This window comes from Garra rufa, chromosome 24, assembly GCF_049309525.1.
Source record: "Garra rufa chromosome 24, GarRuf1.0, whole genome shotgun sequence".
Classification (NCBI taxonomy): domain Eukaryota; kingdom Metazoa; phylum Chordata; class Actinopteri; order Cypriniformes; family Cyprinidae; genus Garra; species Garra rufa.
This window is the reverse complement of record NC_133384.1, coordinates 19,510,332-19,533,936: the sequence shown is the minus strand read 5'-3', so window position 1 is coordinate 19,533,936 and position 23,605 is coordinate 19,510,332. Positions and strand designations below refer to the sequence as shown.

Genomic DNA, 23,605 nt, shown 5'->3' with positions numbered 1-23,605 from the left:
ATATTAATATAATAAAGTGTACATTTCAAACAGAAGTTGCTTTTACCTCGCCCCCGATTCCACATTAGGACCTCTGACAAAAAACGGCACTCTGATGTCAAAATCGTAGGGCATGGACTTCCCCTTGACCAGGCCAAACTGTCCAATGTGGTAACCATGATCAGCTGTGTAAATGATATAGGTATTATCCAGCTCCCCAGTGTCGACCAGGGCATTATATATCTGTAACGCAAAGCAAACACACATTTCCTTTCCATTCATATACAAAGTCTGTTAAATATCCAGAATTTGGAGCAAGACCACATAAACCACTGACCTTTTCCACAGAGTCATCTACAGACATCAGCGTCTGGAGCCTCTTCCTGTGCAGGTAGTTGGTGAACTCCATGTGAATGGGCTTCATCGGGCCGGTGTATTGCATGATCCAGTGCTTATCCATGTTTGGTGCGTAGTTATAGCTGGGAGTTCTGCGTGAATAAACAACATGCTACTGTGAGAAAAACATGCACCTGTCTGCCATTTCACAAGCACTTGTGGTTGTCGGAGTTGCCTGTTGTATAACATACTTGACAAGCATCAATAACAGAGCAGTCGCCCTCCCCGTCTACGGAAACGTACTAATTCCCCTCGCTAGGTGTTTTTTTTGGGCTCGCTCTCCATCTCTCCTCACACCATGCTGAGAGTCTTAGGGTTTCTTGGCAGCGTTTAATCGTTTGAGGGTTGGCACATGCGTAAGAAAAATAATAGCTTCCCCAGCCTTCGGGCCCAAAATAAAGTTTGTAATACGTCCAGCAACGACAGGGCTATAAGTCATTTGCATTTGAAGTGGAGAATAAAAAGCTGGGTAAACAGGAGGCTGCGGACTTGTTTGTGGAGCTAAGGCTACGAGATGGCCACCTGTTGACTGCAGTTGGCCTCTCTCCACAGCTGAAAGACACGGCCTTCCTTCGCTTCCCAGGCCAGACTCTTGTGCCTGGTGTCATAATGAGTGATGGCCACAGGAACGCTCTTTTCTGTCTTAGTGGACAGCTTCTGCCCTCTCCTCCTCAGTCCGCCTTTGTCTGCTTGCTGAACTCTTCACCCAGCTAGTGAGGCACACTAATATACAGCACAAAAGAAACCTGGCTTTTCGCATAGGTAGAGCAAATTTGGAATTTGGAGGTCAAAGGATGGAATTAGTCCTGATTCGACACCTGTTCCACAAAGCAGGGGCAGAGAATGTTTGTCTTTGAGATTAAATACTCTTGTAGTTTCTGCTAGGAATTGCCACAGGAAGCAACACATATTTCAGAAATCTCTCTCAATACTCTTTTTTTTAAATAAAATAAAATAAAATAAAATAAAATAAAAAGTATTATAGTTTCCAAAATAAAATAATAATAAAAAAAATTATGTATAAAATTATTCATATTTTACTTCTTGAGTAAAATATAAATAAAATACAACAAATACAGACAAAGTAAAGTCTATAAAAATAAATACAAATATAAAAAATATAAAAAAAATGCAAAAATATAAATTAAATGTATTAAGTGCATTTATTTTACTTCAGTTAAACATTGAATTAATAAATATGTATGTATTTATTTATAATTATTAAATCACATTATAACTACAGTATAATATAAATAAATACATAAAACAAATATTAAAATAAACAAAATAAGTAAATACACAAATAAATAAAATAAATAATAAAATATAAATTTAAATTATTTATCAGTTTATGCATATTTTATTTCTTCAGTAAAATATAAATAAAATATAACAGACAAAAAGTAGTCTAAAATAAAATCTAAAATTCTTTAGATAGATATTAAATAGATATTATAACTGTAGTAGAATATAAATAAATATTTAATACAAATAGGTAAAAAACACACAAATAAAAAGCATAAATAAAATAAATAAAAAATGTAATAAAGTAAAATATAAATATTTAAAGTACGCATCAGTTCACTTTGGTAAATTCTAATTAAAAATATCAAATACTGACAAAGTGCAGTCTATAAAAGTAAATAAATATATAAAATATAAAAGTAAATAAATATTTATTAATTAAATAACTACATATAACTGTAGTAGAATGTAAATAAATATACATTAAAAATACACATGCAAAATAGAAAGTAAAAAATATATAAAGTAAAATATAAATATTTAAATTATGTATAAATTTCAGATTTGACTTCTTCAGTAAAATATAAATAAAATATACAGACCAAGTATAGTCTATAACTATAGTATAGTTATTAAATGAATTAATAACAAATAAAATGTGAATTCAATTTATATATTTTACTACATAAAGTAAATATTTATTAAACACATAATTATTATTCACATATTATAATTGTAGTAGAATATAAATAAATATGCAAAACAAATTTGTAAAAAAACAAAAAACAAATAAAAGTAAATACACAAAGTAATAAAGCAGAACCACCTAGTATGATTTTCTATTATGCAAATTAAGAATAAAATAAATATAGTTAAAATAAAAATAAAAATATTTAAAATTATGTAAAAATTTATTTATATTTAAAAAAATTAAATTATGTATAAATGTATTTATATTGTCAGTAAAATATGAATAAAACATAAGTCTATAAACATACATAAAATATATACATTAAATATACTAAAAAAAATATTAAATAATAAAATTTAATAATATTTTACTTCAGCAAAATGCATAAAATATAAAGGTAAATAAATATTTATTAATTAAAATTTATATTAATATATAACTGTTATTTCTATACATTACAACCTTTTGGATGTGTGCTTTTGTTCTTTTCAACACCGCTGATAAATAATAAACCTCAAAAAGTGTCTGAAACCCTGCTGCATCACTCCAGAAGGCAACCTGCGCCTACCATCTGTTTCTCTGTTCATTTGGCACAACTTGCCAGGCAACCCTTTCGGCACCAGAGCGACTTGCCAGCCGATGTGAACCTTGAGGTATCCAAGTGTGATCCATTCAGAGCCCAAGCACTTAAAAAGATATTAATAACACAAAAGAGTCTTCTAAGACAAAGCATTCCCCAAACCTACATACTGAAAGACATGATTGATATGAGAAGAGCCACAATGTTGTGTAGGAAGACAAGCTGAAAGAAACAGATAGGCGCGAGGGACAAAAGTGACCAGAATCCTGACATGCCTGGGATGTTAAGGACTTGGAGATGGATGGCCTGTTGCCACAGAACTGTTTGTGGAATAGGAACCTAGCCACGAAACTGATGATAGTGCAGTGAACCCATCAAGGTCTTGGCACCCGGAGTGAGGACCATAAAAATCTCATCCCCCATCATCTTACTCGGCGTGTGCCAGAACTTTACTTGGACGATAAATCAAGGTAGTGTCACGTGTGAAGAGTCACATTTTAATGGCATATCCAAATATATATGCCACAAATTCCAAAAGCTACAAACTTAGATTTACCTGCAAGCCAACTTATAATGGTTTCAAATTTATAGGAAAATGATCTGCTTGGAATGCTACTGTTCTGACAAAAATGTGTCCCTATTATAAATAAATACTGAACAATAAAAATATCTAGACTCAACAATTCAAACGCCAGCAGGGATTGGCTCTCGCAAAGGGTTCAGTGGAGTTCATTGCTGTCGCTTTAGCAGAGTGTAACTGAATGTTCTGGGAGTCACTCACATGTGCTGGGAAGCGTTCGGGAAGAGCTCGGAGTACTGCGGGGCTGAATCCTCCGGGCCGTGAGGCGCTGCATGACTGATCACCATCATCACCGGCCGATGTGGGTACATGCGCTTGGACATTCGGAAGTAGTTGATGCTGTCGTTTGTAATCAAATCAGTGAAGTAGTCCTGGAATGGGCAGGGGGAAAGAAAAAAAAAATCATGAATACACAAGTAAATGCTCTCCACATGGATATGCTTTCTTTCACAGCTTGAACAAATAAAGCATTGGTTAATAACATTTTTTTTGTACAGATCTGTTTATTTCTATTTTGGAATTTCTATTTTGGATTTGTAGGGTTCTGTCTGCATTCTCAGTACTTTTGAGATATTGAGCTTCAAAGTTTTTGCATTCCATCTGTAAATAGAACCCTTTTGGTTTTCTAAAAAAAGGTTTAGAATGTACAGAGCTTACAAAAGAAACATCACATACTGTTAATAAATTGTCACAGAATATGTGAATAACCTTGCAATTCGAAGGCGGTATTTTATTTGAATTTTAAAATTAGTTTTTAAACATTTAAAAAATTGAAATATTTATAAACATTTAAATTGCAATTCATACATTTTGACTTAAATATGCTAATTTTTAAATAAGTATGCTTTTAGTTCTTTAAATTAAAATTCAATTTGATATTTTCGGGGGTGCATAAAGTCAGGTCAAGATAAAATAACTGTCCTGACGGGAAAAAAAAAAAAAAAAAAAAGAAAAAAAAAAAAAAATTGAGAAAAAAACTCAAGTGGTTTGACAATCTTATTATTTCTTAAAATAAAAATAGAATTTATAAATATACATAAAAAAAAAAACTTTGGTCACACATCAACCATATGGATTGCAACCAACATGCAAGGAGGAACAAAAAAAAACAAAAAAAAAAACAAAATGATTATTTTTAGACCTGAGGACCCTCAAAACTCGGAAAACCTGATAAAACAAGATAATTGAAAATATTAATATAAAAATACAGTATTAATATTAAAATATGAAATCATAAAATTAAATTCTAGATTTTTTTTTATTAAATGCTTAGTCCTAGATGTAAAATATCATATATTACAACTTTCTAAAACCATATTCATGAATTCATATTTGGAAAAAAAAAAATGATAATATTAGGTATAATGAAAAAAAAAAAAAAATCTAGGGACAAAACACCTATATATTTCTGATTTTTTATTTATCTGAATTAGCATTTCATATTTATATTTATTTATATTTATTTTTAAATTGGAATTAAGAATCATTTATTTATAAACATTTAAATTCATTTTGACTTGAACACACTGGGGGGTCTTATTAAAAGAGAAATAAATCCTGGGATATTTCTTGGAAATGTGTTAACAAAATTGCTTCCCAGCTTCAAAAAAAAAAAAAAAAAAAAAAAAAAAAAACTTTGGTCACACAAACCAACCTAATGGACTGAAACCAACATGCGAGGAGAAAAAAAAAAATCAATGATTATTATTAGACCCGAAGACCCTCAAAACTCTGCAAATCTGATAAATATAGATCATATAAAATATTAATATATTAAATTATAGTATTCATAATAATATATTAAACGATAATATTAAATTCTACACAATTTTTTTAACAAAAGAAAGGTAAATTCCTAATGTAAAATATCATGTGGTACAGCTTAAAAAAATAATCATGAATTCATATTTAAAAACAACAACAAAAACTTTATAGATTGCAACCAATGTTTTTTAAACAAAGACATTTTCATTCTGGATGTAAACTATGTGGTACAATTTCCTGAAAAAATATTAATAAATTAATTTGGGCAAAGAGAAATGAATAAACACACAAATATTTTTTCAAACATTTTTTGAAAAACTTTGTTCAATGTGTACATTGCGTTAAGAATAAGAAAAATGTTACTACTTTTTACTTGGTTACACTAAATGACATTTTATAGGCATCATTGGGTAACACTTTACAATAAGGTTAGTTAATTAATTAAACTAAGAATGAACAATACTTTCACAGCATTTATTAACCTTAATGTTAATTTCCGCATTTACAAATGCATACAAGTTGTGTTTTTTTAACAGTTAATGCACAGTAAGCTAACATGAACACACACTGAATGACTGTATTTTTATTAACTAACATCAACAAAGATTAATAAATACTGTAATGTATTGTTCATTGTTTGTTCATGTTAGTTAATACATCAACTAATATTAGCAAATGACACTGTGTAAAGTGTTAACCATTATTTAAACATCTTGTAAATGGTATAGCAACTACTATATGAAACCAACATTACCTACAACAACAGAGCTAACGCCATGACGCTCACAACTCGATATTGAGCACGACAAGGGCGTTGACGGCTTCACTCAATGTTAACAGAGGGTCACAGCCCTCCGTGAGTCTGGTGTTATGACAACACTATAAAGGTCTCAATCTTACTGCTATGAGGCAGCAGCAGGAATGCACACAAGGGCTTGGGGGTAAAAATCACGTGATGCTAAAGCCGTTAGCCCTTTGATGGCAGTGCTCCTGGTCTGAGCTGGTTGTGGGAAAATCTCCATCCCCCCCTCTACCCTCCCAATCTCTAAAACATGCAGCTACCGGCATATGTGGGAGTGAAAGTCTTATGGAAGTTATTGTTTAGAGACGTGCTCAGTGGACCTTGTTCCTCAGCATTACAGAAAAAACATATCCATGTCATGTGAGATTCTCTGTTGTACAACTAATTAAACCAGCATGTTTGTTTATACTGGAAAACTATACAGTATTACCTCTAATGTTTCAGTCAAATAGAATCTACACTCTTAAAAATAAAGTGCTTTATAAGGTTCTTCACAGCGATGCCATAGAAGAACCCTTTTTGCGTCCACAACGAATCATTCAGTCAAAGGTTCTTCAAAGAACCATCTCTTTCTTACCTTTTTATAATCTGAAGAACATTCTTTCACCAGAAAGAACCTTTTGTGAAACAAAAAGGTTCTTCAGATGTTAAAGGTTCTTCATGGAACCATTTAGACAAAAAGGTTCTTCTATTTTAATATATAATACATAACTAATATTTTAAAAAATCTTGGACTGAATGAAGGCAAAACCTGTGTCTTTGCAACAAATTCCTATTGATTTACTTGTTGACTAAACAGGACAAATAACTTTTGGTGCAAAATTTGGGGAAACATTTCTAGCCAAGATGTTTCTCTAAACCTTCAGAGCTCTTGCCTAGCTATTGATTAATTTTTCGCATTAAATCTCAATTTAGACAGGAACATAAATGTTCCTAAGGGTTTCCTGGAACCACTTGAACACCTAGCCACAATATTTCTGCAAATCTCATGGAGAAACCTTCAGCCTCTTGTGCCTCTCCACTTGTGGGTAACTTAACACCTTCGTCTAATTCAACAAGTGGGTTATTGACATCTAAGTAACAGTCCAAACATTTATTTGCTCATCCCTTAGACTGCCTCCAAGCCAATTTATGCTCAAACCATGAAACCTCAGCACAAATTCCACATTCCCCAAAAACATGCTACCTGAGAGACAGGAACGAGAGACTCCAAAAGTTTGTTTTGACAGCAGCTCCAAAACACTCTAGAGATGGAAGGTGGCCATGTCAAATTAAACTCTTTAAACTGTGATTATCACTTTGCTTATATTAACAGTGCACAAGGATGGCAGAAGTCACTGTTACTTCACATCTAGCCATACATCATATTGTAAACCAAGAATCGTTTCAGTCTAGTCTGTTTCAAATAATGAATGAAACATTGCAGCGCACATCCCATCCAATAAATCGCAATAACTTTGTTACTTTTGATATGAAACATGAGAAAATCTGACATGTACATGTACATGATACCGGAAATCGAATCAAATCCAAATCGAACCATGAAATTTGTCAAAACCCAGCCCTAGTGTGTGCTAAAATGTATGTATGCATGATATAAACTCGCAATTGCAATTTATAAATTCAGAATTGTGTGATATAAATGTGCAATTGTGAACACATCAGTTTTTTTTCTCCTCACAACTGGACTTCACATATCTCACAATTCTACGAAAAAAAGGCAGAATTGTAAGATACAAACTTACATTTGCAATAAAATGTAAGAATTGCGAGATACAAAGTTGCAATTGTGAGAAATAAAGTCAGAATTGCAAAATTTAAATTTACAATTCTGACTTTATTTGTCGCAATTGTGTTTATGTGAGAAAAAAGTCAGAATTGTGAGATGTAAACTCGCAATTGTGAGAAAACAAAATCAGTGATGGAATGCGCCTGTTTCATATTATATAATCTGAGAATCTTTTTTTTTCTATTTGAATTTGTCATTTAGAAGGTGGACATTTCACTACCTATAGATATATTTTTCATGTCTGTAAGGCAAGTATATGCAGAGTTTCGAAGTTTCATGCTTAAGTTCACAGAGACTGAGACGGCAGCAAGCGCATCCTCTTTGCTTTCATTATTTTACAAAAGTCCAATGTTTCGTTGTTATTCTGAGTGCACAAATAAAAGTAGAGTCTTTACAGATTCGAAAGATGTATTAGTCTTTTTTGTATGACCAAAAATGCTGGATTATTTTAAGATTAAGTGACCACATCGGCGCCTCCATCTGTCATGCAGTAAGCACGCTACTATTCAGCTTCCATGCTCCGCACAGGCACTTTAATAGCGCACATTTTTTCTAGGATAACATTGGATTGAGCAACCATGTAAAGTTGCTGTTACTAACATATTTCAGATGAAATGCCTGTTTGGATGTCCTACCAGATGTACTGTATTACCACATGTTAATCTGTCTGTCATGGACTGCATGATTTCACCACTTCCTGTGGAATTTTTTTTTTTTCTGTGACTAAGCGACTAATAAAATTTTGGTCAACCAAGCCTCTTCTCGTCGACTAATGGTTAGTCAACTGTTAAAGGGGCAGCACTACAAATTACATAATATTTACTGCAGAAATACAAAGAAAAGTATGGCAATCTGAACATAGTCCAAATGTCCAACCTGTCAAATCAGCAGAACAGAAGTGTAGTTGTTTCCAAAAGGAACTTTGCCCCAAGGACATAGGCTCTTTTTTTTCCTACCAAGTTTTATAAAGCATAACCACCTGATGATACACAAGACATTGATGTAACTCCCCGTGCCCCCTTTAATCTAACCACATTCCATGTGGAGTCAACTGACCCAAATTTTATATGTAATTAGAGGCCTGAAAGTAGTCGCGAACAGACCATACAATTGAACATAAACTGAAAATTGAGTTTAAAAGAAGCCTTTGGCACGGTGACAGGACTGTGAACTTATGTGACCGGGCGCACATACCTTGGAATATTCTGCGCCGTGCTTCTCCTTGTTCCCATTCCGACAGACGGTGTAATTATAGAAACGGGAATTTTTGATCAGCCCCACCCATTCGCGCCACCCAGGTGGGATGTAGCTGCCGTTGTACTCGTTCAGGTACTTCCCAAAAAAAGCTGTGGGAAAAATGAAGAAAAAACATATAAACTTAAATCTGTGTTCTGTGAGGTAGACACAAAGACTAAAATGATCACTTATGACAAGCATCTCAAAACACTGCCTTTGAACAGTACCTGTAAATGTCTGTCTCTGCATTGTATACATGTCTCCTCTACCCTTTCCCCCTCTAAGCTAAGCCAAAACATCTTTCAAAAGAGCCGGGCAAGCAGCCAGTCTGCCCTGGAGAGTTAATTGTAGACTAACACATCAGCTGGAAACCACAAGCAGTGGTGAGGCCTGAACCCCTGTATTCAGGGGTCAGAACGAGCTGCCACTCAAGAAACACAGAACTGGGCTACTGGCACGTTCAGCACCATGTTTAGCTTCCACAAACCAGACAAATTGAAAATTCCTGTAAAACTTTTTATTTGACCTCTAGGAACAAATGTGAAAGCAAAATTCCAGCGAAATTGCACAACACTGTTAGACAAATACATTTCCAACTGATATTTAGGGGTAAAGGGGAATTTTTTTTAATAATAATAAAAATAAAATGAGCATATTACAACACACAATGTGTAAATATTTATTGTTTTTTTTTAAAATATACATATACACACTTATTTAACATTTTTTACGATTTAAATTGACAAATTAATATTACACAAAGAAGTCAATAAAGCACACTAACATTCAAAGGTCTGAATGAATACAATTTTTTAGCAAGGACACATTAATTTACAAATTTATTAAGAAATGTTAAAGTTATTCTAAATTGTAATAATAATATTCACAAAATTAGTTTTTCCTGTATTTTAAAAAAAGCCAATAATGCACACTAACATTCAAAAGTCTAATTGAATAAGATTTTTCAGCAAGGACATGATTTAAGAATTTATTGTTAATGGATATTAAAAAAGTTATTCTAAATCGTAATAATAATAATAATAATAATAATAATAATAATACTCAAAATATTACTGTTTTTTCCTGTAATTTCGTTTTAAAAAAATAATAATGCACACTAACATTCAAAAATCTGAATGAATAAGATTTTTCAGCAAGGATACATTCATTTAAGAATTTATTAAGAAATATTATAAGAGTTATTCTAAATTATAGTAATAATATTCACAATATTACTGTTGTTCCTGTATTTTTGATTAAATAAGCCAATAATGCACACTAATATTCAAATGTCTGAATGAATAAGATTATTCAGCAAGAACACATTAATTTAATAATGTGTTTAGTAGTAAATACACTAGTTATTCTAATTTGTAACAATTTTCACAGTATTACTGTTTTACCTGTATTTTCGATTAAAAAAAAGCCAATAATGCACACTAACATTTCAAAAGTCTGAATGAATACGATTTTTCAGCAAGGGCAGATTAATTTAAGAAATATTTTGAGAGTTATGCTAAATTATAGTAATAATATTCACAATATTACTGTTTGTTCCTGTATTTTTGACTAAAGCCAATAATGGACACTAACATTCAAGAGAAAAAGATGAAGATGAAGGAAACGGGACATAAAGGCAGCTGTATCAAGCAGGTCAGAATGATTCATCGGTCTCTAGTTTGGTTTCTCACCTGTTCGGTATCCAGTGTTGTTGAGATAAACAGCAAAGGAGCGTGGCTCATGCTGAGCTTGCCAGGAAGGTGAGGAACAGTTCTCGTTGTTGGTGTATGTGTTGTGGTTGTGGACATACTTCCCAGTCAGCATGGAAGAGCGTGATGGACAACACATGGGCGTTGTTACAAACGCATTCGTGAACGAGGTTCCACCATCCTCCATGATCTTGCGAGTTTTGTTCATCACCTGCAATGAGCCTAACACACCAAGACAAATGCATGTTCAGTAAAGCAGTTTAAGGAGTTCAAACCTCAGCAAGTCTTAATATACAACACGCTGTCAAAAGTAGCCTCTAAAAGTGTTCGATGTGGAGAAGGATCCCTGTAGTTCTGTGGCAATGCAACAACTGGCTGTGGTTCCAGGACTAAGGCCCTTAGCCTCTCACATGTCTGAGGGAAGCTATTAAATATTAAAAGAGGAAATAAGTCAAACCTGCGATGACAGTCTGAGATTGAGACCTGTTGGATGTTATGCTCTCAGAGGAAGGAACCTGATCCAGTGACAACAGTTAGGCTTACCATGTGGGACAGATACCAAGAGAGACTCGGGTGGCAGATCAAGAAGACTAACAAGCAAGCAACCTAATGTTTCTAGGAGTGAAGTCCGAGAAGTCTTTCCAAGGCTGAGTTAATAATGAACAACTTAAACAGATCTCATACAAAAGACGAGAAACCTGCATAGACTGTCAACCATCATGTGATTTGAATGCTGGTGATCCCACAAGGTGTTTTAACTAATCTAACCAGCAAGGTTGCCTTGGTTGAGCTTAAACTCTGAATAAACACTGAACCAGCTAATCAAGGTCTTCAGGAAGACCAGGTAGATGTGCTACAGCTAAATTCTGCAGGAACATGACCCTCCAAGATCATTTCAGACCTTCGTCAGCCATTATGTCAGCTAAGTTTGGTTATGGTGATTCAGCTAGGTCAGTGCTACCTTAAACCAGCATGGACCAGTATGGAAATTAAAGCTGAACTAAGATGGTCTTTCCAGTGGAGTGCTGCAAGTTTTTGTACTTCGTATTTTTGTCTTGTTTTGCAGAACAGATATGTAAACATTCTGAATTCAAAATGCTTACTTGAGAAGCAAGAGAAAGAAAAAGCCTTGTTTTTTTTTTAATTCTACATAAAATGAGTGAATTCATGCCTAAAACAAGAAACAAACATCTGCCAGTGGATTAAAGAAAAACACACATAAGCCAATTGGACAAGAACATTACTTTTCTTACCCCAGTGGAAAATCATTTTCTTGTTTTTTTTTTCTACAAAAACTCGACAGATTTTCATACTTTCCATCATTTTGCTTTTCAAATAAATGTATTTTGTATTTAAATGATTAGTTTACTTCCAGAATAAAAATGTCCTGATAACTTACTCACCCCTACACTCTTAAAAATACAGGTTCAAAAAGGGTGTTTTAGAACCATGCCATAGAACCATTTTTGGTTCAACAAAGAACTTTTCAGTGAACAGTTCTTAAAAGAACCATTTTGAAGAACATTTTAAAAATCTAAAGAAACTTTTTCGACTATAAAGAACCTTTTCTGCATTTAAAAAGTTCCATGGATGTTCAAGGTTCTTCATGGAACCATCAATGCCAATAAAGAACCTTTATTTTTAAGAGTTCCTTCAGTCAAAAAGAAATTAAGGTTTTTGAAGAAAACATTCCAGGATTTTTCTCCGTATAGTGGACTTCAATGGGGATCAGTGGGTTTGAAGGTCCAAATTGCAATTTCAATGCTCTACTACACAGTCCCAGCCACAGAATAAGGGTCTTATCTAGGAAAACGATCATCATTTATGAACAAAAATTTAAATTTATAATTTATTCAAAGTTACTAGTGTAAGATGAGCCTTTGTGGTTAAAAATGACCAATCATTTCGCTAGATAAGACCCTCATTCCTCAGCTGGGATTGTGTAGAGCCTTCCGAAGCTGCACTGAAACTGCAATTTGGACCTTCAACCAGTTGGCCCCTGTTGAAGTCCACTATATGGAGAAAATTCCTGGAATGTTTTCCTCAAAAACCTTAATTATTTTAGACTGAAAAAAGGCAGACATGAACATCCTAAATCAGTAAATTATCAGGCAACTTTTGTTCTAGAAGTGGACTAATCCTTTAGAAATACTTAGTAAGTAAAGTAATTCTTTAAGCCATAATGGAAATGGTCAACAAATTCTACTTTAAATAAAATAAAGATATCCATCTCACAAATATTGAAGTAAAGAGTGCAAAAACCCCAAATCAGTAAGGAAAATTAAGAAAAAAAAAAAGTTTGGTCTACAGTTCCATTTCTGTTTTTCTAAGTATCATTATGCTCTTCAGAATCTCTACAGTAACTTTCCAGACTACTTGCTGATTCATAACTATTGCATGCCGAGCACTGACAAAGCCTCAAGAGAGGTCTCCACCTCATTCGTCTGCGAAACAGATGGGCCATTAATGATGAATTGCATCTGGTATACTCACCCAACTCTACATCCTGGTCATCTGTCATGATGAGTATGATGTTGGGTCTGATGTTCCGTCGGTCACCTTGAACCCGCCCACGCAGGCCCTGACCACGGGTGGTGAAACCAAAGCAGACCAGTGGGACGGCCAGGACCATCATCCAGGCCAGGCTCACCAGCTGCATCATGAGACTGCGAAGCGGGGCGTGTGTAGTCGAATCAGAAGGCTGGAATCCTCACAACGTAATCTGTTTAGAAAAGAGCAAAGAGATGTTAACGCTTTGGGATTGTCGAAAAAGGTCAAAACAAATGTTACTATGGTTAACACAAACTGGAAACACTAAAAAGAAGCACTTTTCCTTTCTTCGCAAGACAAACGACAACTCCAGATCCTACTCTGCGACCTCTAATAAATCATATGCATCTGTTTTTGAGCTCAGTGTCATCTATTTTCAGAGAACAGCAACAGACCACATAAAAGCTCATACCTTGCACTGAAAATAAACATAAAACACCCTTTTAAAGGCATCAACACATGCTTTAAACTTCCAGCATATTTCCAGGATGTCCACCCACTTAAAAAAAAAAAAAAAAAAAAAAAAAAAAAAAAAAAAACATACAAAAAAGATACACTAGCTCAAAAGTTATTCATAAATTGCAATGTAATAAACTTTAAAACACTCTACCTGTAAAGTTCTTAGCTTAGTAGTGTCACATGTGGCGCCATACACTCGATATCTTTACTTCAGTCCTGGACTCATATTTACAGACACTTTCTTGAAGTCAGAAAGGCCTGAGTGTCTCTCCCCGTGTGTGCAGACAAGCCAGCTCTTTCTCTCTAATCAGTCACACTCCTTCAGTGCCACTGAAGCCTTGCTATTGGCTATTAACAGCTGCACCGTCCCACACCCAGCCAATCACGTTTTATGGCAGGGTTGTCAGTCAGAAGGCCCAAAGCTTGTGACCCCTAGCGGACACACGGTGGGAATTACGAAGCCAGCGAAGGCAGTATACGGGGGAGAGGGTTCCGCTACATTAACCCTTGTGCTGCGGTCGCCAGTCGCAGATTTACACATTGACCCCTTTACATGGCACGGCATTTGCTCTACACCAGCAAAGATGACTGAAATCTTTCATATTCCGTAGACATGCTTCATTTCCCAAAGCCCATGTCTTGGCTTTAAGTCTTGTAGTCGTTGTACTAATGCATGAGGTAAAGCAATTTTTCACTTTTTAATTTTCCTGTCGATTGGCTGCGTGCATAAAATTGGGTTTGATTGATATACCCGTCCAAGTTTATTGTGTAAACCTTATGGAGGACCATATTGCTTGTGGCCCCATGCTGATCTTTGTCTCCGATCAATGAGGTGTTAAACAATATGGCCATTTATGCACCTGAGCCATGTCGCATGCCATTCATTTGGCTTGATAATTTTGCTTGGCAATGTAAATGACCCGAGTTCAATAGTCATTTCACACTTGTAACAAAAAGACCAGTGAGAGTCAAGAAAAAAAAATTAGTAAATTAGAGTCTGGTTTTACAGCATCAACTCAAGGCCAAAGTGTCCACATATTCAAACTAACAATACTGAGTTTGACAGATGGGAAAATCCCTTACGAATTAGTGACGTAAATCAAATCGTGTTATGAGCAAGGATGTAACCATATCTTGGACGTTGGTGAGGACAAAATCAAATGGGTGTTGTCGCACGTAATGGAAATTGAAATAAAATAATTAAAGGATTTAAATAGTAAAAACTGCAATTTTTTGCAAACTTTCTGCAAACAATTATACTCTTAAAATCTTTTTTCCTAAAAACCTTTTAATGCCAAAAATGGCTCTAATAATAAATCATCACTTTCAAATAGGAATTACTTTACATTAATTATGAAAAAAGGATATTTTGCGTCATTGAATATTATCATTGGTTGTTGAAAATGAATATTGAGAAACTCTAGTGGCTTGTCATTTACCTAAAACACCAAAAAAAAAAAAAAAAAAAAAAAAAAAAGTAAATGACCCGACTTTCATAGTCATTTCAGAATTGTGACAAAAAGACCAGTGAGAGTCAAGAAATAAATCAACAAATTAGAGTCAGCACTGGTGTTACAGTATCAACTCAAAGCCAAAGTGTCCACATGTTAAAAATAACATTTAGATTGACAGATGGGAAATCCATTCTGAATTAGTGACATAAATCAAAATCATATTATGAGAAAGCAAGGATGTAACCATGTATTGGACATTGGTGGAGACAAAATCAAATGGGTGTTGTCGCAAATGTAATTAAAATAAAAGGACTAAAGGATTTGCATAGAAAAAAATGAAGGATTCATTATTTATAGTTTGCAGTAAATTGCATTTTACTTTTCTTAACTTTTTAATGCCAAAAATGGCTCTAATGTTTCTTGTTTCATCACATTCAATTATGAATTACTTTACTTGAACTGTGCATAAAATAAAAGCCATTTTAAATTCAAAACGGCAAAATTTGACAATCAAAAATCAGATATTTTGCTTCACTGAATGTTATCGTCAGCTGTTGATCTTGAACATTGAGAAACTCTAGTGGCTTGTCTTTTAATTAGAACTCAAAACACGATACAAAAAATACAAACAGGAAAAAAGAAAAAAACAACAACAAAAAACAAAACGGCAAAATTTGACATTTGGCATTACTAAATACTATTGTTGGCTGTTGAACATGAACAAAGAAACTCTAGCAGCTTGACATTTACCTAGAACTCAAAACACAAAACAAAAACCAAACAAAACAAAACTTAACACAACCAAAAAGAACACACTTTAAAAAAAAAAAAAAAATAAACGTAGATGACCTGACTTCAATAGTCATTTCATACTTGTGACAAAAAGACCAGTGAGAGTCAAGAAATAAATGAGTAAATTAGAGTCAGCACTGGTTTTACAGTATCAACTCAAGGTCAAAGTGTCCACATACTCAAACTAACAATACTCAATTTGACAGATGGGAAATCCCTTGCGAATTAGTGACGTAAATCAAAATCATATTATGAGAGAACAAATATGTAACCATGTTTTGGAGATTGGCGGGGACAAAACCAAATGGGTGTTGTCGCAAAAGTAATGGAATTTAAAAGAAATAAAGGATTTAAAGAAATAAAGACAAAAAGTAAAAGAACTGTACAAACTCTTTTTCATGCTGAAGTGAAATTGTGCAAAAGACAAACTAACTTTCAAATGAAAAACGCAAAATTTGATAATCAAAAGTTGGAAACTTTGCATTACTGAATATTACCGTCAGTTGTCAAACATGAACACTGAAAAACTGAAGCACAAAAACATCTATCAAACTCTAAAAACAACACAAAAGAAAACACTAAATTTGGTACATTTGACTTGTGCGCTATATTTAACATTTTTAAGCCATACGATAGCATAGAACAACTACTACATTGCATCTACAGTGTTTTTTTGTGGCTTGACAGATGTGATCACTATGAACCGTCACTGTATGGACTGAATCCAATGTGAAAAAGTAATGTCATAATGATTTGGAATGACATTAGGGTGAGTAAACAGTGACAATTTTCATTTTCAGGAAGTGGACCATGTGATGTCCGATAAGAAGGAGCTGTTGAACGGAAAACCATGTGCTTGCCCTCCTCCATCATTGTGTAGATGATGGGCTGCCTCTCAAATGGGGCTCTAAGTGCTTTTTTGGACAGCGTGGATTTCAGACAGGCAGCATGAGGGATAGTCGGTCCAGTCACCCTGACAGCACTGTGCAAACACTGGCGGTGTTTAGACAAACCCCTGGTGCTAGGGATGGCAGGGTCCAGTCAGGCCAGAATGTGCATACGCACAAACACAGTATGACTTCCAGATCTCATGAAAATATATGGAGAAGACCCTCAAACATTTATTCAGATGTATGCTTTCTTTCCGTCATCTGTTTTATGTCTACACGGTGGAAATTAGATTGACATTTCAGCATCAGTATTGAATTTAAAGCGCTAAACGAATCCTTTCTCATGTGACACTACAAGATGAACTATTGTGTGATGTGCCTCCAGCAATTTGAAACTAACATTAATAACTGGAGCCAAAAATTTCCACATATAAAATGAAGAGCCAATACTGTGCTATTTAGCTCAATCATGTGTTCCTCAAGCAACCCTGAATTATACTGTCTCTGCCCTCAAAGATGACACATTCACCCTCATTCCAGCACTGTAATTTTAGAATACAGTCAACCCGAAATAGCTCTTCTATTTTCTTCCCTGGAGGGAAGAAGGGTCGTGAATTATAATTTTGTTTTAATTACCCTCATTACTGTGAAAATGTGTTCCAGTTGGTGGCACTGGCAAGAACATAAGCCGCTACTTTGCTGTTCTCTGATGCGTGAGTCCTCCACTGACCCCTTGCCTACGAAAAACAGACCCGCTATCCTTCATTTCCATGAATAATGGGAAACAAAGCTTCCACACTTCCATGACTCTCTGACACTGAATCAGCACTGGGCTGGTATGCAAAAATGATGTGATGTTTGGGTCTGAAGCCTTCAGCGGAAAACCTGGCGACTTCCTCTGGCTTAGTCAAACTGTTATTGGGATAATGTGCTTGTAATGTGCAGAACAAAACGTACTTCCAACTCACTGGCTTTAAATATTATGCAAGGCGGTTTATATTGAAGTATAGTGAAAATCTGGAGATAAAGTGGCCAGCTTACTTCATTGAACTGAAGTTATACTCCCACAATGAACAAGTCAAGAGGATAGTATTGGTATCTGGATAATATTGTTAAGCCAATAATTATTATTTCTATTCTGGGTTCAAAACAAACAAAAGCGCACACATGAGAACACACAACTCGGAACAAAAAAAAAGAAAAAAAAAAAAAAAAAAAAAAAAAAAACAGCAAAACAAAACAAAAATATAAAACAAAAGCACACAAAAACAAACAAATCACAATACAACAAAAAGCTAAAATAATATAAAAAAAATGTTAAAATGCTAAATACAAAAAAGACAGCAAAGCAAAACAATATAAAACAAAAAACTAAAAAACACGAAACAAAATACTAAACAAAAACACAAAACAACAAAACACCACAAAAAACAAACATTACGAAACAAAAACAAAACTAAACAAAAGCAAACAAAACAAAAATTACACAAAAAACTAAAACACAATAAAACAAAAAACAAAACAATACAAAAACAAAGGAAAATACGAAAAACAAAATACAAAAAAGACAGCAAAGCAAAACAATATAAAACAAAAAACTAAAAAACGCGAAACAAAATACTAAACAAAACACCACAAAAACAACAAAATAAAACATCACAAAACAAAAACGCAAAAAACAAAAAAAACACAAAACAGAAGACAGCAAAACTAAACAAAATACAACAAAAATAAAATACAACAACAAAAAAATAAACAAACAAACAAAAATACCAAAAAAAACCCCAAACAAGCTAAACAAACTACAACGAAAAACAATACCAAAAAAATCAAAACAAAAGAGCAAACAAAAACAAAAAAACAAAACAAAATAGAACAAAACAAACAACCAAAATTACAAATGAAAAACATAAGATTAAAAACCAAACTAAACAAAAAAAGAAAAACCCAAACTAAAAACATTACAACAATGGAAAAAACAAACAAACAAAGAAAACTATTTTAATCAACATATATTAAACACATTTAAGTGATAATTATTCTGAGATCTTTTACAGATTACATTTGTAAAAGTACTGCAAATTTAAGCAAGGACTAGACAGTAATTAATTATAAACAACTTTATAATAATTTTGTAAAATAAACCATAGTAACTTAAAACTTAAGACTATCTTACGTGGCTCAGGGTCTGCGCACATCTGCTGAGCGCCATGCCTTTGTAGACCTGCATTGCTGAAGAACACAAGAACGCTTTCTTCTGGGTCACAGACGAGCACCGGAGAAAGCATCGTCCCAGGCCTTATTGTTTTTAGGGATTAGAGGAAATGACCCAGTAAATTAGCCTCTACTGTACTAATCAGGGCTAAGCTGGGGGAATAATATTTGGGACTTATTACGAAAAAAAGGTCTCGAAGGTTCAAAGGAACAAAACAAAAAGGCTACTATTGGACCTTTCAAGCCTAACACACAGCTGCCAAAAAATAGCCCAATATGAAAGAGGAGCAATTTTCAGATTAATGGATGACAGAACCAGGGTCCTTCAATGTGATCCAAAATCTGTACTTTTATGATTTCACTATGCTTTCAGCCCCCCCTCCATGCTTACGAAGGCCCTGTCCCAACCACACCGTAGTGTTTTCTACCATGTAGTGCTATCAGAGACAGCGGCTCAGAGGTTCTTGGCAAGCAAAAAGCCGCCACTGCTGCCTGTGGTGAAGGCCCAGACCACATACTTTCATGCGCCCTGAACCCCCTTTGACCCACGTGGTAATGTGGGGTGGTTAACCCAAACCTCAAGCACCTGGACTCTCAAAAGACTTGAAAACGAGCACCGCCGAACTCGCAGGCTTCACAGGTAAGGATAGATGAGTTCCTGAGGAAGAAGCCGCACGATTAAGATCAGAATGTCATGACCTGGCACATTCTTTCCAACCGTGCTGGGTTTTATAACATCGAGACTACATCATGAATAGTCTGGTTTCTGTCAATCCCTCGTCCAGGAAGACGAAAATGGCAAGGCCGCATTCGTAACATGTGCGATCAGCTTCTAAATGAAAACCCTGATCCCTGTCAGCTTGAAATAATTCCTTTTAAACCAGAGCACCATGCAAGAACTCGTCCTTCACCATGGCGAAGTTGTTTGTGCATCTTCATTGCAAATGAGAGTCCCTCGTGTGCCAAGAACAAACATAAATCAAACCAGATGGCCCTGCTAAATAGTGAGTCAGCCATTCATAAATGCAAGGTTTCCATAGACAAAGACAGTCTCGAGGGCTAATCCCCCTTTCCATTCCCTCACTATAGAGACTTCGCTCGCTCCGTGTTCTCCGCAGAATGAGCCTGTACAGAAGCCAAGTCACTGGAGAACAATCACAAGTAAGAACACTTCACAGTATATTGGTTGTGACAGTTGCATCTTAATTATTAAAGAGTCCAAGGCGAGATTTGTTTTTACTTTAACGACGCTGTTAAATTGGCTTTTACTGGACGATGCTCAAAATATCCCATTACCTGACAGATATCACTGAACCAGCTGTCCTGAAACATCACACCTGTCTCAGGCTATGCTTACACTACTGTGTTTTCGTTTTAAAATGTATAATGTTTGCTGCTGTTACACCTGTCGTTTACAGTACCCTCAAAAACAGAGACTTTTGAAAATGATGGTGTGGTGGCCAATAAATTGCTCTGCATATCCTTGACAACCATGTAAACATTAACATTATATTCATTATGAATGGTCATGTGACATACATTTTCTGTTGTGTAGTGTGGACTGAGATATGCCATTTTAAAATGAAAACACACAAGAGTAAACAGGGCTTCAGTGTAATTTACCAAACCTGAACAAACAAAACAGAAACAAAAACAAAATACAAAACAAAACACACAAAATACAGTACAAAACTAAAACCACAATACAAAAAAAAAAAAAAAACACAAAACACAAAACAAAATACAAAGCAAAACACGAATAAACCACAAAACATAATAGAAAACAAAACACATTTCAGAATAAAACTAAAAACAAAACAAAATACAGAATAGAACTAAAAACAAATACAAAACAACAAAAAACTAAACAGAATAAAACTAAAATCAAACAAAACAAAACCACAAAATACAAAATAAAACTAAAAACAAAACCACAAAAATACAAAAAATAGAAAACAAAACAAAAAACGCTAAATTCAGAATAGAACACAAAACAAAACCACAAAATACAGAATAAAACTAAAAACATACAAATCAAAACCACAAAAATACAAAACAAAACCACAAAATACAGAATAAACCATAAAACATAATAGAAAAAAAACAAACAAAAAAATGAATAAAACTAAAAACAAAACAAAATACAGAATAAAACTATAAACTAAAAAACACAAAAAATACAAAACAAAACTAAATTTAGAATAAAACTAAAAACAAAACCACAAAAAACGGAATACAACTAAAAACCAAACAAAACCACAAATACAAAACCACAAAACAAAATAGAAAACAAAACTAAATTTAGAATAAAACTAAAAACAAACAACAAAACCACAAAAACTAAATACAGAATAAAATTAAAAACAAAACCACAAAAAATAGAAAAAACAAAAAAAAAAATTCAGAATAAAACTAAAAACAAAACAAAATACAAAATACAGAATAAAACAAAAAATGCAAAACAAAAAACAACAAACAAAATACAAACAAAAAATACAAACTAAAACAGCAAAACAAACACACAAACAACACAAAACTAAACAAAAAATAACAAGAAAACAGACAAAACAAAAAAGACAAAACTAATTGAAACAACCCCACCACAAAACAAAACAAAAAAACAACAATTAATTTAAAAAACGTTACACAAAAGAAACAAGAATTTGGAACAACTTGAGAGTGAGTAAATTTAAATGAGAACTTAAATTTTTGAGTGATGTTTCCCTCATTTGGGTGATCATCTGGAAAGTTTTTCATAGCTGTTTGAATATAGAGATTACATAGAGACTGTGCAACTGTTTCTGCAGAGGCTGTTTGCATATTTCTGTATCCTGATTATTTCCAGTAGGGGAGAAATGATTACTTAGCCACAGAATTTTGAGGTTTGTGTTTTGCAACGTTTCTTTTTATAAAATCAGCCATGACTTTGCTGCAGTGTCAAAGCCTACAGAGTTGTAGAGGACTGTGGTCAGGCACACCGCATGAGCCTCCATCAACAAGAGGATTCCACCCACACGTGAGCAAGAATAGCCAACTTAACTAGTGTGATGTGACCAATTTTAGAGTGTGCACCCAAATTGGTAACATTGGACCATGTTGATTTTCATTGGACAAAAATACATTGTTCGTTTTGGAATGACATGAATGAGTAAATAAGAACTTTTACTTTAGGATCAACTGGAGAGTTTTACATGGCAAAAGACAGGTTGTTTGAATACAGAGATTGTATAGAAACTACACATGGATGACTGTTTTTGCAGAGGCTGTTTGCATATTTATGTGTGCTGATTATTCCCATCAGGGGAGAAATGATTACTTAGCCACAGAATTTTGAGGTTTGGATTTTAAACATTTCTTTTTTTTTTTAAATCACTCAGGACTTCGCTCCATCCACAGCAGTGTCAAACCCTACAGTGTCTTGGCAGAACGTGATCAGGCGCACCGCATGAGCCTCCATCAACAAGAGCCGTCCACCCACATGGGAGCGAAGAAAAGCCAACAAAACTAGTGTGATGTGACCGGTTTTAGAGAGGGTACCCAAATGTAGCTCCTCTTTGCTCAATCACTTTGGGGGCACATTTTGTTCTCACTGATGGAACAGACGACTGATTATGTGGTAAGAACAAGAATGTGGAATCCGACTGAAGTGGCTTCAGTTTGTTCTCACGCCACTGGACCATTCTGCCTAATCACTGCAGAGAGAATGGATACAGTGCAGTCGCATGAACGACAACCATGCCAACTGACTCGCACGCAAACACCTTTTCTAAATGGGAAAACCATGTGCAACTTTGCTGCTCTGCCTGAAAGCTCAGAGGAGAAACGCTTTTTGATTACGGTCGGTGAAACAAGATTCAGCTAATGAAGTTTAGTAAATTTCAATCCTATCAGTACTAATTACGCAAGAGTTTGAATTAGTCCTAAATCTGCAATGCGACTACCACATTAAGGGCCAGAAAGGTACAGTTGAACCACAGATGTTTTATGAAGCTTTAAGAATACTTTGTGTGCAAAGAAAACAAAATAACGATATTATTCAATTTCTTCTCTTCTGTGCCAATCTTCAATGCACGTTCATGAGAGCAGTCTCATAGCTTCATAAAATTACGCTTGAACCACTGTTGTCAAAGGCTATAAACAAAATACAAAACAAAACAAACAAAACAGTATAAAAAAAGCAAACAAAACACAAAACACAAAAAAACAAAACAAAATAAAAATACAAAACAACAGAAAAAAAAAACAAGAGACAACAAAAACAAAATGAAACAAAAAATATAACAAAATAAAAACACAAAACAAACAACAAAACTCAACTACCACATTCAAGGGCTAGAAAGGTAGAGCGGTTGAACCACAGATGATTTATGAAGATGACTGAGAATACTTTGTGTAAAAAACAAAAATAACTATTTTATTCAACAATTTCCTCTCTTCTGTGCCAGTCTTCAATGCACGTTCATGAGAGCATTCTC

The 23,605-nt window shown here is 34.3% G+C and overlaps 1 protein-coding gene across 7 annotated transcripts in view; it reads right to left on the bottom strand.

The window, feature by feature from the left end:
• Positions 1-23,605, bottom strand: part of sulf1 (sulfatase 1) — a 57,255-nt gene that overhangs the window by 22,641 nt on the left and 11,009 nt on the right. For all 7 annotated transcript variants that reach the window (XM_073830772.1, XM_073830774.1, XM_073830773.1 and 4 more), the window contains exons 2-7: positions 13,265-13,493; positions 10,754-10,993; positions 9,021-9,172; positions 3,673-3,842; positions 317-467; positions 47-222 (exon numbers count right to left, since the gene is read on the bottom strand). In XM_073830772.1, coding sequence (XP_073686873.1) covers positions 47-222; positions 317-467; positions 3,673-3,842; positions 9,021-9,172; positions 10,754-10,993; positions 13,265-13,433 — 1,058 coding nt within the window. In that variant the 5' untranslated portion in view covers positions 13,434-13,493. The remainder of the gene's footprint in view (positions 1-46; positions 223-316; positions 468-3,672; positions 3,843-9,020; positions 9,173-10,753; positions 10,994-13,264; positions 13,494-23,605) is intronic.